At 39.3% G+C, this 19,665-nt stretch overlaps 1 protein-coding gene across 1 annotated transcript in view; it reads left to right on the top strand.

Moving 5' to 3' along the window:
• cdk19 (cyclin dependent kinase 19) overlaps positions 1 to 19,665 on the top strand; it is a 75,878-nt gene that overhangs the window by 50,447 nt on the left and 5,766 nt on the right. The window contains exons 5-11 of the mRNA XM_033648548.2: positions 2,650 to 2,707; positions 4,882 to 5,013; positions 6,678 to 6,821; positions 7,408 to 7,477; positions 7,600 to 7,672; positions 12,249 to 12,346; positions 12,569 to 12,647. Coding sequence (XP_033504439.2) covers positions 2,650 to 2,707; positions 4,882 to 5,013; positions 6,678 to 6,821; positions 7,408 to 7,477; positions 7,600 to 7,672; positions 12,249 to 12,346; positions 12,569 to 12,647 — 654 coding nt within the window. The remainder of the gene's footprint in view (positions 1 to 2,649; positions 2,708 to 4,881; positions 5,014 to 6,677; positions 6,822 to 7,407; positions 7,478 to 7,599; positions 7,673 to 12,248; positions 12,347 to 12,568; positions 12,648 to 19,665) is intronic.

The raw sequence follows: 19,665 nt of genomic DNA, 5'->3' as shown, positions 1-19,665 counted from the left end.
TTGGATTTTGCATTGTTGCAGAAAATATGATCTGTGATGAACACAAGTTTATGATACATGTTTTGGTGAGCAAGATAATCTTCATAAATGAACACTACTTTTATAATTTTTGAAGCATAAATGCAATCACCGGAAGTAAAAAGCTAACATTAGGCTATAAACATCTAGGCCTATATAAAAGTCACATGACTTCAGCATCGCCACCATAACGAGGTTGTAAAGCTGTGTTCAATGTGATGATGTTCTGTTGTCTCATTTAGCCACTTGTTAGCAACCGTTTTTTTTTTTTTAAAGACACATAATGGCTTCAGAATTCACAAGTAGGGGATTAACTGACGTATTTTATGACAGAATAAAGCCTGAAAACCTCTTAAGCTTGTGTTTATCAGTGACTTAATTTCAGGCATCTAGTCAAAAATCCATTGACCTTGAGATGAGGGAACCAAGAGTGCTAAAATGCTAACTCGTTTTAGAACTCATTCCTGCAGTACTCTGTCACAGCTGAGTAAGACTAGTAAGCTACAGAACCCTGGTCAGCTTCCGTAGATATGCTACATGCTAGGCTTGTCTATGTTGAAAATTAAACTGAATTTTGAAGATGGTTAAAAGGTGTGGCTTAGGGACCTGTAAAGGCAAAACGCGACACATTACATTGGTGTCACAGTCTTCACAGACAGATTATGCTTTATATAGTCACATCTCAAGTTAGCTAACGTTTGCAAAGCGCCAGCTAACTAGCTACATCGAGAGGACCAGTGGTGTAATGGCAGTGGTAATTAATGAAGTGGGTGTACTACTAGGTAGATGGGTAGGTTACCAAGGAGGTAGTGGGTATACTCTCCTATATATTCCAATGGCTTTTGGCTGATCTGGAGATACACTGTAAACGGTCAGAAAAAAGCAGGTATACGCCATGTATCTGTGTACACCCTCCACTACAGCACTGAAGAGGAGGTAGCCTAATGTCAGATCACCAACGTTCGCCTGTGGTAATGTTTAAGAGATCTGGAAAAGAACAGATATTTTGGTTGCTGATATATTTTTGATATGACGTTAACCAGAACAAGGCTAACGTTCCTTTGTCTGTATTATCTCTGTAAGGCTACATGTCGCCCCAAAGTAAATTTTGGTTTTATTTTTTGTATATACACGAATGTCTAGCATCCCATCATGAATATCCTTTCATCACAAACTGTAGTTTTTGTTTGTCAGCTTCTTGAAGTTTAATTGCCTGATGTCCACAGACTATCCATAAACACTGTGGCATCCAGCCAAATGGAACCAGCCTTGCCATGTTTCTTTTTGCCAAGCTCGTCCAACCTAGCACCTGTCCCCCTCTCTCATCATCCTCTTTTCCTGCAGCCACAGTTTTCAACCAACAAGTTTTGATAAACCCAATGTGTTCTACCTGCCTAGCACCTAACTGCATTCAAACAAACAGACTTGGAGACTAGCTGGTGAACACAATGATCTATGTTAGCAGTAAAAGAGCAGATATTATCCTCAGGCATTGGCGGAAAGCAAACCGGAATTAAAAGAAACAACAAACAACAACAAATATTGGACTTACTGTAGTCAAATCCACAGAAACTGTGCTAATGTTGCTTTAAGATGTGTAAATACGTTTAAGGACTTTTCCTAAAAGCACTCTATAAGATATGTCAATATTGCTGTTTGTTCCGCTGCCTGAAGAAAATGTAGCTGCAGCTTTAATCTTTTTAAATAAAGTCCTTAAAGGGACAGTTCACCCCCAAATCAAAAATACATATTTTTCCTCTTACTTGTTGTATTGTTCAGTCTAAATTGTTTTGGTGTGAGTTGCAGAGTGTTGGAGATATCGGCAATAGAGATGTCTGCCTTCTCTCCAATATAATGGAACTAGATGCACCTTGCCTTCTGTGCAGTGATGCGGTTGGCTGCTGTAATTGGGTAGAAAGACAATAGCTGTTACATTAAATTGCTCACCACAAGGTCTGTGGATTATCTTGGAAAGAAACATTGCTGTTGAGTTTTTCAAATGTATTATTTTGGTGCTTTGAGCACCACAAGCTGAGTGCCATCTAGTTCCATTATATTGGAGAGAAGGCAGACATCTCTACGACCGATATCTCCAACACTCTGCAACTCACACCAAAACAATCTAAACTGATAAACAGCTCTACAGGTAAAAGGAAAAATATGTATTTGTGATTTGAGCTGAACTGTCCCTTTAAACAGAACATATAGGATTGTACGTGCTGTGTTTCGTCAGACCTTTCTTTAACACGACCGTCTCCCTTTCATGTCAGTCAGTGGGCTCGCTCAGCTTTTACTTCCACAAGCATCTTTTTGTTTGTTGTAAATTCCCCACCCAAAACCAGATGTACATGGCAAGGTGCTTGTGTGTGTGTGACCCCATTCCTGTGTGGGCTTGTGACCAGATGCCATTAGAGTTTTAAGTGGCAGTCTCACAAAATGGCTGATTGACATGCTCATGTGGTTCAGTAACGAACAGAGCAACAGCTACAGGCCACTGAACACGTACATGCTCAACATTTCCCTGTTGTTACTCATTGGACTTGTTTTTAAAACTATTGTCCCATGTGAGTGTTATACTGGAAGTGTTAATGGCTTGTATCACAGAATCTAACATTTCTCTGTCTCCTGCAGAAACCAGCCAACATCCTGGTGATGGGGGAAGGTCTTGAACGAGGAAGAGTTAAAATCGGTGAGGAATCTCTCTGTGATTCAGATTTGTAAATTATACAGATTATAGACTGTCATAATGACAATGGATCAATGGGGCCTTTGACTTGTTTGTCCTGTAGCTACAGTGTTTAACCTTCTGGCTGAGGGGGTGACAGGGAGCTCTGATCAGGGCTGTTGCATAAGCCAGCTGGCCAGGGGACTGTTGAAGGGTAATGCTGCAATGCTGGAGTCTATTTATAAACCCTGTGCACACAGTCATAGTACTCTAAGTTATTGTTTCAGTGCAACTAGATCTTCTACTTTCACCCACCAGGTTAACAGAGTATTATAATTTATTTTATATTTTATTTCATTCCTATATTTTATGTCTTATATTCCAGTTAGATTTTATTCCACCGAAGTGATTTTTCTTCATACCTATTTTCATTGTGATTGTTGAACATGACATTAAAAGAAGTTGTTCATCTGGTGCTGTTGAGTATTTCCCAGCTGTCACAGAGTGACTTAATACACAGAGGTGCTCCAACAACTCAAGTTCAAGAGATATGTAGCTCATCAAACAGCACTCCATAAAGCAACAAAACTGTTTTTGTTATAGTAAATCTTTAATATGTTTTTATCACCGGAATGCTGGCTTTATTATCTTTTATTTAGATACGCATGCTCATGATCTAAGGACTCATATTCAAACTGGTCTGACCACTTCATATAAAGGAAGGAGGGAAGAGCCTAGCTTTCTCTGGATGACTCAGTTTTTGATTTCATGCTGAAGTTCTGAGCTGTTACTTCCTGGCAGAGAAATGCACATTCCTTAAAACCAACGCCTGTATTTACCAAACGGCTGCAAGTGAAGTTCTGGACTCAAGTTAATGATCAAAGTAAAACACTAACAAACTTAAGAATAAAAGCTGTTTATGAAATGTCTCTTATTACTGTATTTAAATGCCTTGATATTGAAGACTATTAACACAGAGTGAAAGGCAGTTATTAATTTCAAAGAATCTGGTAGATGTAGGGAAACATCAGTCGAAAGCTGATCTTAATGATTGCTTTACACTTCACAGTAAAAAGGAGTGAGTCGCTCTGTAAATATGTGATTCTCCACTTTTACTTCAGAGCTCTTTACCCTTGTGTAGAGGTGTGGTTCTCAACCACCATCTAAAAGGAATTCCAGAGGATCCCCAGAAGAATGGGGAATAGTTAATTTTCACTATTTAATTTATTTATTTGAAGTAGAGAGGGCTTTTTGAAATGGCAGAAAACATAATTTGTTAAAAATGTTCGGCACACTAGCTCGCACCAAGAAATGTTAACAGGCAAATAAGAACGGCCCAAGAAAGGTTTATTTGCACATTAAGGAAGCATACAATCTAAAGTAAATACAGAAGAACATGATAAGCATAAAAAAATCTCTCCTAGATTTCCGTACTTAAAATGACCTAGAACCCTGCATGCACTGATCAGTATCTTTAACAAAGTCTTTACATAGTTTCTTGGTTTTGATGTGGATCGAATGTCAGTATGTGTTTGAAGGGTGGATTCAGGGTGAATTTCAGGGGGAAAGTCCAATAAAACTTTTGTAAACGTTGGGATATGTAGTCCAATTCAGAACACCAGGTATCTGGATTAGATAGTCTTGAAAAATTTGCATCTGGATCAGTGTGATCCAGTCCAATGTTGCTTTGAAAAACCGACACAGAAGTAAGATGGATTAGCTGAGCCTGGGTAGTTGAACAAGGGGTCACAAATCTGGATCATTCTGATCCAGATCAAATTTTTTCAACAACCAGGCCTGGGAGTTTATAAATGAATTAAAATGAATTATTGTGTCATTGACAAGAATTGGTGCATTCACTGAATTCACTACACAAGTGAGCCCAATATGAGCAAGTAGTAGTGAGATATGATGCTCGTCTCAGTTGATTTGAGCTGGGGTTTTTTTTTTTTTCAGCTTTGACAGCTGTACGTGTTTCCTGCCTTTCAGGTTTAGGTGTGGTGTTTGTACTCCCGCCCCTGAAGCCATCATTATCTTCAGTCCGGATCTTTGACAGATTAGCATGTGTCAAGTGCTCTCTGAGATGTTAGGAACCTGCAGCCCTGAGCGTAGGGCCAGCCTGCGCTCCATTCATACCTCCCTCTGATAGTATCTTTGTTTTACTTTCTTCCTCTGTCTTCTCTACATGCCTCCTGTAGCTGACATGGGTTTCGCCAGACTCTTCAACTCTCCCCTTAAGCCGCTGGCGGACCTCGACCCTGTGGTAGTGACCTTCTGGTACAGGGCCCCTGAGTTGCTGCTGGGGGCCCGGCACTACACCAAAGCTATTGGTGAGTCTGGGGTCACATGTACAACGCAAACCACCATGTGTCCATATGTGTGCAAACATACTCTGCACTAACTCAGAACTTTGATCCCTAAAGGTGTGATAGAGAAAGGTCAGGTATAAAAACTGTCCTGGTGTTTGAAGGACTTGTCCGACATTGAAGGAAACACAATTATTCGCTCTCTTGTGTTAGATGAGCAGACTAATACCACTTATATGAGAGTGGCACCAATCTTCTCAACACACTCTTCTCTAACTCTCTGCAAGAAAACATACAAGGTTATTTCCTCAAATAACTAACTTGTGCTTTAGATATTCCCTAACTTTCCTGGTTCAGATTAGTCTAGATGTCTAATCCAATTCCAGTTTATCATTTAATTTCAAATAATCTCAACCTACCTGTTTTATAACAAGCTGATTCCCTTAAATGTTAGGAGATGAAATAGAGAAAATAAGATGTCACTCTTTGTATTATTGCACTTTCATTGTTTATTTATCATTTGATTAAAGGATTACTTTACCCACAAGATGATCATTTGTATATCAAGTACTGATCCTGTGTTATGCTGACTTTATGAAAAAAACTTTGGTTTTCTCCACAGTGAGCGGAGAATCCAAAAATGGAGAATGAATAGGACTAGGGGGGGCGGGGGCAAAAATGTATGAAAATATCAGTTTACAAGTTTACAAGTTTGCACATGAGTATACCCACTGTTGTTAAAAGTGATGTCTTTTACCTAAATTCAGCACAAATTTTCTCCATTTTTGGATTCTTCGTTCACCATGGATGCGAATGAGAAAAGGCAAGTTTTCCTAACAAATTCAACAAAACACAGGGTGATTAGCTGATAGAGGTGGGACCAAGTCATTGTTTTGCAAGTCACAGGTAAGTCTCAAGTCATTGCATTTAGGTCACAAGTCAAGTCCAAAGTCAAGACTGAGAATTCCCTAAATCCTGAAAGTCCTAAATCCTAAACAAGTCATAATGCACTCCTCACCAAATGTAATGCCATTTTAACAACAGAATGATAATACATAAAATTTACAAAAATCACTTTATAATCTTTGAGCTTGGGGTAAAGTATCGTGTACTTTCTCAAGACCAAATCATGAGTCATTATTAAAGTCTAAGTTGAGTTGCATATCTTTTTTTAATTTGTTGAGTCATCAAATTTGTGACTTGAGTCTGCCTCTTCTGCCAGGGAGTGGCCTGGTCGAGATGGGCAGCAAAACAGGGACAGATAATATCGCAAAAAACATACCTAAACACAGCAGCAGACATAAAATATAAAGGAATCAGGGTTGAAAAGAATAATGGCAAATAATGGCTCTTGTTAAAAGCAATAACATTATTTAAAATTAAAATAAATGAATAAATAAATGGTAGAGACTCTGAGTGAAGTTCGCCTTGCAGCTCATGCCAAGCTTGTAGGGTGTGAAAGGGGGTGGCAGGACACACACACCTTGCACACACACACACAAACACTAACACCTGTAGAAAAGCGTAGGTAATTATAAACCTCTCACATAAAACCCTTCCAAAAGAAAAACTATCGTTCATTTATTACAGGAACTATGCGCTGGAGCAACCTTAAGATCAATCAGACTAAGTGACATCTGTGTGTGTGTGTGCGCGTGTGTGTGTGTGTGTGTGTGTTCATGTACCAGATATTTGGGCAATCGGCTGCATCTTTGCGGAGCTGCTAACATCCGAGCCCATCTTTCACTGTCGCCAGGAAGACATCAAGACCAGTAACCCTTTCCATCATGACCAGTTGGACAGGATATTCAGCGTCATGGGGTTTCCCGCAGGTCTGCACACAATACACACAACTACACACTGACAAGGTCACAGCCTGTGTTAGCCTGATGACCAGAGGTTTGTGTTGTCATCTCACCACTTTTCAAACCAATGTGATTTTATTTTCATAAAAGTAAATATGTGGATTACAGCCAAAGCTTTATCATGCCCCCAAGAGATTACATAAAGGTACCCTGTGGAGAATCTTGAAAACAAACAGTTCTGTTTACATTCACTGTGTATATATTAGCACATATCCTACAGTTGTACAAACATGTTGAGTACATTTACTTTTAAAACACTTGCAAAGCATCTGCAAATATTCCCTCAAAGTGTCATAGTAGTCAAAAACTCCACAATGTACCTTTAACGAAAGTAAAGTATGAAGCAATAAATGATATTAAACAATAAATATTATGACAAAAAACACAGAATTCTAAGGTCATAATTATTTTTTTTATCTACAATGGCTTTAAAAGGCCATCTCCACTACCAAAAGTGGTAATGAAAAACATAAAGTCTTATACATATACTTGATAAAACTTGTTTTATGCTTGTGGATCTCTAAGGTTGGTTGTTTGCCTTTATATTCCACAGATAAGGACTGGGAAGACATTAGGAAGATGCCAGAGTACCCGACACTGCAGAAAGACTTCAGGAGGACAACGTGAGTGGATGCTGTGATGATCTGACCATGATCAGAAACTCATAGGGCAATAAACAAAATATGAGATACAGTCAAATTGCTTTTTTTTTTAAAGTGTATTATTGTGTTTTCTCCTCTAACAGGTATGCAAACAGCAGCTTAATCAAATACATGGAGAAGCATAAAGTCAAACCAGACAGCAAAGTTTTTCTCTTGGTACGTACAGACGCATCTGGAAATGCTGAAATGGACAATATCTGTTCTTTTGATTTTCAAAGGAATCGCTGGGGGCAAACTTGTGTTGTCCTTTGGAAGTTTGCAAATAGTTTTTACCTCCATCATGACTAACAACCCTGAGGTGTGTGTGAGAGGGATATGTCATAGTTTACAGAGTAAACATGTGGCAACCGTGTTAAACTGACACGCTGGCTTGATTGGTTAAATGTTTGCTGTGCAAGGACAAACTTTAACCCAATTTCACAGCAGCCTTGATCAGTCGCACATTCTCTTTTTTCACTGGGTGGTCCAAACATTACAACAACAGATCCTTAAGTATGCATGTAGTATATTTTATTAGTTTGTCAAATTTATTATATTATTATTTTGCAACAAACATTTTCCAGATGAAGAAAAGTTCCATTTTAATAATACAGTTCAACTATACATTAGCATAATCAATGCCTCTAGAAGTGCCATGTAAGAATGTGTTAAATTCATAGAAGAAGAATTTCATACTTCAGGTCCTGCTCTCAGAAATCAGCAGACAAGAATAGAATGAGTTTAGCAAAACAGTAGAAATGATTAATGGTATAGCAGAGCCATACTGTGACAGACACACAATAGGTGATGTTACACTGTTAAACCGCCCACACATGATCAGTAAAACTGCTCTGCGCTGGCTGTGCCATTGTTTTCTGATGAGAGAGTGTTGGCGCCCAAGTAGGAGGAAGCGCTACCCTTTGCATGGCACTCTGCTCTAAATTGCCACTGAGTGCTGCACTCAGAGTTTTTCTTGACCTTGTTTGCTGCTGACCTTTCAACCAATGAGATAACAAGTGTATGAGATGTAGCCAGAAGCGGAGGTAGAGAGTGATGGAAGTAAAACTCATCCTCTCCCCCAAACTCTAAAACACAACATTAAAAACATACCACGAGGGAAGGTAACGCATGGCAAAATGTCAGCAGTCAGATGGGGCTACTGTGAAGTATTCATGGGAGTTTGCCAAAAAGGCATGTGGGACACTCGCCAATACAGAAGGTATGGAAGAAGATGCTCTGGTCATATAAGACTAAAAAGTGAACAGATATGAACAGATACTTCAATACCTGCTGTGGAGCTATGGCGTTTTTGGCGGCGGCCCTCCGTCTTGGCAGGTTTGTTGTGGTGCCATATGTACCATATTTTTTCCATTTGGTAGTAATGGGTTTAATGGTGCTCAGTTGGATGTTCAAAGTTTCAGATATTTTTTTTGGAATCCAGCCCTGATCTATGACTCTCCAGAACTTTGTACTTGACCTGTTTGGTGAGCTCTTTCAGCTTCCCATTGCCACGAGCTTGGTGATGCCCCATGCTTAGTTGTGCCGCAGACTGTGGGGCCTTTCAGGGCAGGTGTTTATATCCTGAGAGCATGTGACACTAAGATTTTACACAGGTGGACTTTAGAAGGTATTGAATTAGTAAAAACTTTGAATGTTTTTTGAAAAGTTATGGAATTTTGTTTTGTGTGATGAAATTGTTATAGTAGTCTTCCATGGATTACCTTCTATGTAATGTAACATAATGGTAAATTTATTTTCTGTAGCTGTTGACGAATCGTTGCCCTAATATGTGTCGATGTGTGACAGTAGCCCTTTTTAAATAGGAATTGTGCAAATTTGCAGGAAAGCCCAATCAGTCTTCTTTCAGCATTGGCAGTATTAAAACAAAATCGGGGAGGGCGGTAAAATGCTGCCTACCTACTTTTGCTTATACAGAATGCGCCTTTTTCGAGGCAATGGGGGGCGTGAGCAAGTAACAAAACGTGTAGCTCAGCGTGTGACGTAAACAGTGACATGGGAGGGAAGCCGCGGCTGGTCAGTCCTTCGGCGATTCTCTCGTAAGTCGGCCCGTTCTTCACTGTTCCTGTCATCTGACGGTTGATGGCCTCTTTGTTTACGAGGGCAACGAGGGCGCGCAATTCCTTGTCTCCCCAGTTGCTCATCTTTACAGTGTCTGTCAGGTTTGTGTTTCCCTCTTGCTACTAGCTGCTCGCTAATTCCTGCTGTCAGCTGTTTCCTGTTTATCCACCGCCAGTGGCTCGCACGTGCGGCATCATCAACAGCTCCTCCCACAAGTCATCAACAGCCCCTCCCGTTGTGGAAGGGCGCCTCGTTCTGTTTAAACTAAAAGGGTTCTGCCAATATGTCTACCCTACGAGGCGGAAAATTGGGCACCTCGGATCAACTCGCCAATCCGGCTCTGTGTGTCTAAACGCTCGCAGCTTGCCTGCGAAACAGTCCAACATTTGCGGGAAATCTGGCAGTGTAAAAGGGGCTAGTGTTTTGTGTCTTGTGTTTTCTCCCCACATTCCATCTCTCCCTTCATGTATGCCACTATTTTTGAGTAGAGGTTGAATCTGATATGAAAAAAAATTATGTGTCCTTGAAAAGTCATGGAAATGTTTTGAAATTTGTCTCTAAAAAAGTGTTGGAATCCTGTCTGGTCTAAGTGGCAATTGCCAGGGCCTTCCTTTAAAAGTACACTCAAATGCATCATACATGAAACAGTCTTCTTCTTTGAGGTTAAACCCACACAAAACCGCCTGTGACTGCAACTCTGCCTAAAAGACATATACCTGCACTGCAACTTGCCCCTGCATGACCTACGCCCTACCTTGTGATTAGGAAAGAGCAAATGTCTTATGTGAAGGCAGCTTTAAGTTCAATAAAGGCCCCGAGGCAGCTGTCAGGATGTGAGAACTTTTCAGCAACTCCTAAACTACAAGCTCCAGTACAAAAATATGCCAATAAAGATCATAAAATCAGGTAAAGCTTAGTATATTGATATTAATACACTGCCTGGCCAAAAAAAAGTCACCACCAAAAAAAAAGGTCATACACTCTAATATTTCGTTGGACCGCCTTTAGCTTTGATTACGGCACGCATTCGCTGTGGCATTGTTTCGATAAGCTTCTGCAATGTCACAAGATTTATTTCCATCCAGTGTTGCATTAATTTTTCACCAAGATCTTGCATTGATGATGGTAGAGTCTGACTGCTGCGCAAAGCCTTCTCCAGCACATCCCAAAGATTCTCAATGGGGTTAAGGTCTGGACTCTGTGGTGGCCAATCCATGTGTGAAAATGATGTCTCATGCTCCCTGAACCAGTCTTTCACAATTTGAGCCCGATGAATCCTGGCATTGTCATCTTGGAATATGCCCGTGCCATCAGGAAAGAAAAAATCCATTGATGGAATAACCTGGTCATTCAGTATATTCAGGTAGTCAGCTGACCTCATTCTTTGAGCACATACTGTTGGTGAACCTAGACCTGACCAACTGCAGCAACCCCAGATCATAACACTGCCCCCACAGGCTTGTACAGTAGGCACTAGGCATGATGGGTGCATCACTTCATCTGCCTCTCTTCTTACCCTGATGCGCCCATCACTCTGGAACAGGGTAAATCTGGACTCATCAGACCACATGACCTTCTTCCATTGCTCCAGAGTCCAATCTTTATGCTCCCTAGCAAATTGAAGCCTTTTTTTCCCGGTTAGCCTCACTGATTAGTGGTTTTCTTAAGGCTACACAGCTGTTCAGTCCCAATCCCTTGAGTTCCCTTCGCATTGTGCGTGTGGAAATGCTCTTACTTTCACTATTAAACATAGCCCTGAGTTCTACTGTTGTTTTTCTTCGATTTGATCTCACCAAACGTTTAAGTGATCGCCAATCACGATCATTGAGGATTTTTTTCCGGCCACATTTCTTCCTCGAAGACGATGGGTCCCCACTATCCTTCCAGTTTTTAATAATGCATTGGACAGTTCTTAACCCAATTTTAGTAGTTTCTGCAATCTCCTTAGATGTTTTCTCTGCTTGATGCATGCCAATGATTTGACCCTTCTCAAACAGACTAACATCTTTTCCACGACCACGGGATGTGTCTTTCGACATGGTTGTTTAGGAAATGAGAAGCAACTCATTGCACCAGTTGGGGTTAAATAACTTGTTGCCAGCTGAAAGATAATCGCCCATGCAGTAATTATCCAATAGGAGGCTCGTACCTATTTGCTTAGTTAAATCCAGGTGGCGACTTTTTTTTTGGCCAGGCAGTGTATTTATTTTAGTTATATCATATTAAAACTAAAATCCCTTCAGGTGTCGTGACTCTAACATCAAAGGAGTATTTAGTTCACCATGGACAAAGACAGACGACCTGACATGAGTGGAACAACAGGTTTGGACCATATGTGAATCACGTTCACACCAAAGGAAAAAAAATTGAAGTGTGAGAGAATTAGTGAATGCCACAGATTGTTTTCGGTCAGTCGTACTTGACAGTTAAGAATGAATGTGTTTGTATGGGCAGCTCTTGCATGAAGCACGTTGTCTTGCTAACCCCTCGAAATCACTTAAGTCAGCGCTGTAAACTTACAGTCATTGCTCAGTCTGAGTTCCAGTGTACTGGAGAGCCAACACAATGCAGAACATGTCCTAATACTTTCTGACTACACTTTATATCCAAGAGTCCTGCAGACACTGGACTGTGAAAACATGACTAACACTGTATCATTGTTCTCTGCCTTTAGCTCCAGAAACTCCTCACCATGGACCCCACCAAGAGAATCACATCAGAGCAGGCACTGCAGGACCCGTACTTCCTGGAGGAGCCGTTACCAACCACTGAGTGAGCCTTAGTAAAATTTTGCCAGAGGCTTTCCTTTGTCTTGATTCAGCAAAAGAAAAACAGGCCCGCAGTGATTTACTATGAGGAATCTGCTCTTTAACTTTGAACCTGCCTTCCTGTTGTTTTTATTCTGTGCTTTGGTTGGTGCTCTGGAATCAGAGTGCTACATTATCTTATGCAGAAACACTGAAATCACTGATTTCTCCCTGTGAATGCCTCTAGTGTGTTTGCTGGGTGTCAGATCCCGTACCCAAAACGAGAGTTTCTAAATGAAGACGAGCCAGAGGAGAAAACAGAAAAGGTAATTATCCACCTCAGCTCAAAACAAACATGAAAATCAGTTTGTCAAATAGCCACTCCACCAATTCCATCTCATTACTTTCAGCTTTGGCATCCAAGACACACACTGTATTTGTGTGTTTGAAGTGTACCATGGCCATAGAGAATATTTTATTCTGATGACTGGAGGATGTGCGTTACTTTCAGATACCCACACGGCTCTGACATCATCACAGTTTTAAATGAGCCTTCATAGCTGGAGACAAATGGTGTCAAATGTTACTTGAGCCTGAAATAACCACAGTCATTAATTCCAACCCGTTTGGTTAGTAAAAAATAACATTATTTTAAATACATGCACATCGTATTGTAGGTTATCTTTAAAATATTGTCAGCGTCTTGGTGGGAACCTCTATCATAACAATAAAACACATGACCTACCAGTACTGAAATAGTCTAGTACTCACTGACACTTTCTACCCTTTAACACACCACACAAGCAGCTGATTGAGGCCTCTAAGCAGAGCGGCAGTCACGTGACACTGACACATCCACACACTCCAAAATATTTACCGTTTACTGGCTTGCTGCTTTTGTGGTAGTGCATGACGTTTGGTTAGCTTTACAAGTATCTGGTCATTTCTCACTGCAGTGTTTAATATTAGCAGAGTGGAGACTCCATGTCCAGCCATATGGTGTTTTTGTAAGGACGACACTCTATGATGTCATGTTGGTGTTTCTGACTGCCTGCCAACACATTGTTAATGTTATGTTTTTATGCCTCTGTGCTGGTGATAAATTTGGCACAAACATCCCCTTGGACTCAGTGATGAACTGATTAGATTTTGGTGGTCATAGGTCAAAGGTCAGAGTCACTGTGGCCTTGCATCTGTCCCATTCCCGTGCACATGATATCTTGCCTTGAGGGAATGTCTTCAAGTTTGGCAAAAGTGTGCTTTTTGGCTGAAGGATAAACTGATTAGAATAAAAAGGTCAAGGTCATTATGACCCTGCGTCCATGTCATTCTCGCAATTTTTTAAGAGGGCCTTGAGGGAATTTCCTTAATTTTGACACAGACAGACTCAAAAATGAACTGAATAAAATTTGGTGGTCAAAGGTCAAGGTCACTGTGACCTCACAAAACATGTTTTTGGCCATAACTCAAGAATTCTTATTGTAATTATGACAGAACTTCACACAAATGTCAAAAAGGATAAAATAATGAAGTGATGACATTTTATATCCAAAAGGTCAAAGGTTAGCTTCACTGTGACATCATAATGTTCTGCATAAAACACTTCTCTGATCTCAGGAACAGAAGAAGAGACATTTGGTCAGATATCAAATTGGTGACTCTAATCTTAAAACTGTGGTGATTGTATAGATCGTCTGATCTGACGGGGGGGAGACGTGCTTGGAAAAACTTGACTGGTACACAGAGGCAAACAACCACGGGGCGGTAATTCTAGTAATTGCTCTTATTGTGAATAAAAAAAGACGATCTGGCAATGTGATACAAATCACAATACAGAGGTTACCATTCAATATATTGTGATGTTGCATATTTCTTCGCCGTGGGACTTATAAAAGCTTATCTTTTGGTATTGGGATACTGCAAGCAAGGTGATGTTGTGCGATTTATTTAAAAACCTAATTTTAGGAAAACTGTCACAGTTTAAAAAACACACCACAATATGAATAAAACATTTGATTTTCAAATTATTTCTTTTTATTTTCAAGTTTAAACACAATAAAAATAGAGAACTAGACAAGACAGTGAGCCCCTCTTCACAGCCCTCATACAAATTCTCTTTGCCAATAATGTTAACAAGTTCCAACAGATAAAACAATACATAACATGGGAGCCTTTACATGGGTGAATTCCCATAGGACATACTATTACAGCTAAAATAATGAGTCCACATGAGGTCTGGGTCAATCAATGGCAAATTGAGAGAATCCATATAATCCATATAGGGTTGCCATAGCTTGATGAACTGATCATATCTGCTTTTCAGAACATGTTATTTTCTCCAAAAGTATACACTTCTTCATTTCAGAGAACCATTTTGACGAGGAGAGAGGGCAATCTGATTTCCATGTTAAAAGGCTCTGACAGGAAGGAGACAGTTTACTTGTTTTATGCAATCAGAACAGTTGGATGTGTATTTGTATTTATCATAGTCACTGCAACATCCACATCATAGCACTACTTTTTGTCGAATCTGAGCAGAGGAATTACCATTTGGCTTTATCAATTAAAAACAAAAACAAAAAATGGCTTGCATGTTTCCTTTAAGAAATTTTAAAAACCTGTAAAGAATTAAAAACAGTCACAGTGTTTTTGAGAATTGATACAGTATCACGAAATATATTACGATAATCAAGTGTATTGATATTTTCTTACAACGCCAATGGATACTAAAACAATGTAATGCGTTTAAATAATATTTTTGGGGGGTACTTAATGCCTGTGTTGGACAGTGACAGTAGGGAGAAAACAGGGAAAGAGGGGAGGGAGAATGACATACAAAGATCCACTCAGAGGCCACCGTGGCGCCCCTAAATATGCATTTTAATAAAAAACAATCAGAAGGACTCAGCACTCCAAAACAAAAGAGTTTATGTAAGCACCTCTTATGTTTTATGTGAGGTGACAAGTGTGTCATCACACAGAAAAAAAAGGCTCATTAAAGCAGGCACAGTCATGAATATTCAATGAAGAACAAACATTATTTAGTATTCAAATGAATAGATAAATGAAATGTACATTATATTATTGATGTTAGGCTTATTTTCACGTTACTATTAGTGCTGCAGCTAATGACTGTTTTTGTTATTGATTATCTATCCATTCTATCTATGAAAATTGAGTGAAAAATAATTTGTCAGAGTAAAAGTTTTTTGTTTGATGAAGAGCCAAATATTTATAGTTTGTAATTTTATAAAACAGAGCAAAGCAGCAAATCATCACAGTGGAGAAACTCCAACCAGGCAATGACATATTTTGACACATCCAGGCAAACCGTCATTTAGCTTTCAATGCACCACACATTCTTTAATGTTGTCCATTGTGGCAAACTGTCACCACTATCATTTTTTAAACTTGGATGAGGAATATCACTTCTGGCAAAAAGTCATACCACTGTATTTGTAGCTGTTTTAAAATTATACATTTTGAAAAAATCCAGGAGTGGGTGGTTTAATCCCGGCGGCTGTGCTGAAATATTCCCCTAAAGGCCTGTGTGTGCTTGTATTGTGGAATGTTTTTGGACTGTCAGAGTAAATTACAGCTTAGCAGCTTTGAAGCAGCTTTGAAGCAGCTTTGAAGCAGCGTAGGATGAACATTTAAAGAAGTACAATGTTTTCTATTCGACCCATAACAGTTGTTACATTTGTTAAAATAATGTTACAATAAGACTACTTTAACACTTGAGTCATCGCCGTCTCTGCCCTGCCCTTACAGCTCTTATTACAGTGAAATGAATCACTATTTGACACAAAGGGCAGCAGGACTGGAACAAGTACTGTACTAATGTGCATTTTTGAGTTATTTCCCCTTTACTTGAATATTTCCACTGTATGTTACTTTATACTTCTACTCTTCTACACTTAAAAAAATTACCCTTTTTACTGCACTACATTTATTTGACAGCTTTAGACTCTCATTACCTTTTATATTAAAATTTTACAATTAAAAAAAAACATCACATCACATAACTGAAGAGTTTGGGCTCCTTGTCATGTTTCAGATGTCTATAGTTGTTAGCAGTTCTGCCAAAGACTCATTTCCCCTCTAAACTTGTCCAAATAATTTCAGTTTAATTAACTGTTTGAGGCCCAAACTGGTAAAACTCTCCAATATTTTACAAAAAAAAGCAAAGGTCAGAGAAAGACGTGTAGCAGAACTGTGTTTTTTCTACCCTCTCATTAATCACCTGACGGACCCACAGATTTATCTGATGACCCTCAGTTTGGAGAGCACTGGATCAAATTAGCTGTACAGTAGATAAAAGTAGCTCCACCTCGAGCAGCTACAACAGTAACATGTTGGTCCTACATTAATGCATCAGTATGAACAGTATTTATTATATGTCAGTCACATGAGCAGATTTTCTTCTCTTTAAGTCCTGTTACATTTGATACTTACAGTAAATTTAGCTTAAAATACGTATGTGCTTTTACTTTAGTAGGATTTCTAGTGCAGGGCTTTTACCTGTAATGGAGTATTTTTACATCGTTGTACTGGTACTTTGAAGTAGAGGATCTGAATACTTCTTCCACCGCTGTTGGGCCCATTGAGTCTCATCATTGCGTTATGAGAGATAAGCAGTTGCGTGGTAGAGAAAGCCTTTTCCCAAAGCTGCTACATGTTTTAGCTATGCGGTTTCCAAAAGCTGTTGTGCATTTTGAATATAAAGTGACACTGAGACGGAGAGAGATGTTTCTGAGAATCCCCAGTTCCCCTCCTGCATCACATTACCAACTTGTCTAAAAAGCATCAGCTGATCTGAGCAGGTTGCTTCACACCAGAGTCTTGGGTTTGATTGATTGTGTCATAAACAACTGACACGTAACACATGATATTCACACTAATTTGGTCCAAGGTGAAACATGAACATGCAAAAACAAATGAAACAAATCCTGGTTTTTTGTATTTGATTTATGTTTTTCGAACATGAAACAAAAAAAACATAAAGCAAACTCTCAATATACAAATTCCCATAAGCAACATAAATAAGCAATAGTAAATATTGACACATCCCAGGAGGAGTAGGAGGGAGCATACACTTAGATAATAGTACCCCTTTTCCATAAGTCAAAAAATTTACTTTATGTTTAACATATATACATCTCGCAAAAAAATGTACAACCCAAATATCCACCCATTGTTAATCAGCTATAACTTAAACAATTTAACAATCACCTCATGTTTATCTTACCAACCCTTCCTTTTCCCTATACCTCTTAAAAATGTTGTGTTGTACATCGCAAAATTGAGTTCTACATTATTCCACAAATTTACCCCAAAAATCGCAATACATTTACTCTTCATAGTAATACGAACACAGTGTTTTTCAAAACTATACTTTCTTCAAAAATTGAAACTCCCCTCTGTGTGAGAACATTTTAGTGTGTTACCTGGAAGTTAGTTATTTCTTGCATTATTCATAAAAGTGAAGCTCGACACCATAAAAAGACTGAAATTGAACAGGACTTGTTTCCAGTGTGTCTGGCTGCCCCATACCATGATAACAACATAGACCGCTGAGCCCCTGTTACGTTACAGTCAATAATACTTATCATTGGAATAGTATTATTTTATATGGAAAGTGGTGGAAGTGCCAAAAACTGCAGTTCCTCTAATGGCCACTTGAGGCTGGCTCCAAAAGCGAGTCAATCCCCATAGACCCTCATGTTAAAATGTCCAGCTGTTTACAGCCTGGTACATAAATAGTTTATATGTCTACAGCTAATTTTAACATTCATGACAACTGTACAGGGGTTTAATTTTTTATATAGCTCACTAGTTTACATTTTTTTTAAAGCTAAAGGTTATGCAAAATCAAGGGTGGGCCCCTTTTAGTGGCAGGCTGTCCACAAGTTGTTGTTACAGTCCATGAGTCAGATCCACCCCTCACCCCACCACAGCTCGACCCTCTCGTCCAAATATGGTCACTTATGGTTCCTAAAATCCAAGATGGTGACGGCAAAAATGCCAAATTTGTGGCTGTAAATTGGCAGTCCACAAACAATGGGTGATGCAGTGGTGGCTACTGCCACTACTTTTATACAGTCTATGTGAATAAAACATTTTTACATCTGTTTTTAAAGCCTGTAATATATTTTCAGTATCTCACTACATCTGATGAGCTGCTCCAAACGTCACACATTAAAAAGCTGTAGGGCCAAACCAACCAGATCTATGAATCTGACTGATATGTGTCTATGGCTAGTATTGTTCCTATGCTGGTCTGTAGTACACCTGAAAAAAGTCAGGGTTTCTGCCTGTTAAGGCATTTATAAACATGCCATTAAATACTAAACACTAATACTGTAGTGTTATGTTTTTTGATTCAACATGTCCTACTCTTAAATGGGTTCTTTTATTATGATAAAAAAATATATCGTCTTATTTTGGATTGTCAGTAAGCGCACCTGTGTTTGCCAAGATAGACCAGATACAGCCAACTAGAATTTCCCCTCCCAACTGAGGGCCAGTCAGTTCCCAGCCAGTGGGAGTACTTCCCCCTCCTTCTAAACACAGCCATTCATTTACTTGCAGGGTGTCACCATAAGATGGCACTTCCTTCACAATAACACATAAACCAGTGAAGTACATTGAAACCTGATTTTCAGTGGTGGAATGTAACTACATACATTTACTCAAATACTGCGCATACAGCTTTGAGGTACCATTTTACTAAGCAGCATTTCCATTTTATGTTACTTCATACTTGTACTTCACTACATCTCAGAGGCAAATATGAGCCTATACCTTTACTCCACTACATTTCTTTTAAAGCTTTAGTTACTGCAGCAGTAGAACCAGCTCACGATTTCAGACAAGTGAGATAGATTGAGTCAGAGTGAGAGTCTGTTGTCCTCTCCTGGTTCAGTCACATGGAAAGATGCACAGATTCCTGAAAAACAGCTCTGGGCAATAGATTCTGCAGTGTGAACCCTCAGCTGGCCTCTTTTGAGAATTCTGAAAATGTTTGTGTGATAGTTGGTGTCTGAATATCACAACACACTCATAAACAGACAATATGAGCCATTATTGTCTGAATACACAAACAAGTTACCAAATGCTTCTTATTTTGTCAGATCATTCCTTGTGTTCGGAAGCTTTTGTTGATTTGGATATTCCTTTAAATAACGATGTTTCGCCAAGTTAGTTTGCATTTCGGTCATCTCAAGTGTCAAAGCAGAGAAGAAAATCCAACACATAAAACAGCAGAAGACAGAAGGTGGAACGACAAGTAACCAAACTGATTTCACACATACTTCCCCCACTCCTTACAGCCAGACTCGTAAT

The sequence above is a fragment of the Epinephelus lanceolatus genome, chromosome 13 (assembly GCF_041903045.1).
Source record: "Epinephelus lanceolatus isolate andai-2023 chromosome 13, ASM4190304v1, whole genome shotgun sequence".
Taxonomy (NCBI): Eukaryota; Metazoa; Chordata; class Actinopteri; order Perciformes; family Serranidae; genus Epinephelus; species Epinephelus lanceolatus.
The sequence above is the reverse complement of the archived record's forward strand: the minus strand, read 5'-3'. Positions and strand labels throughout refer to the sequence as shown.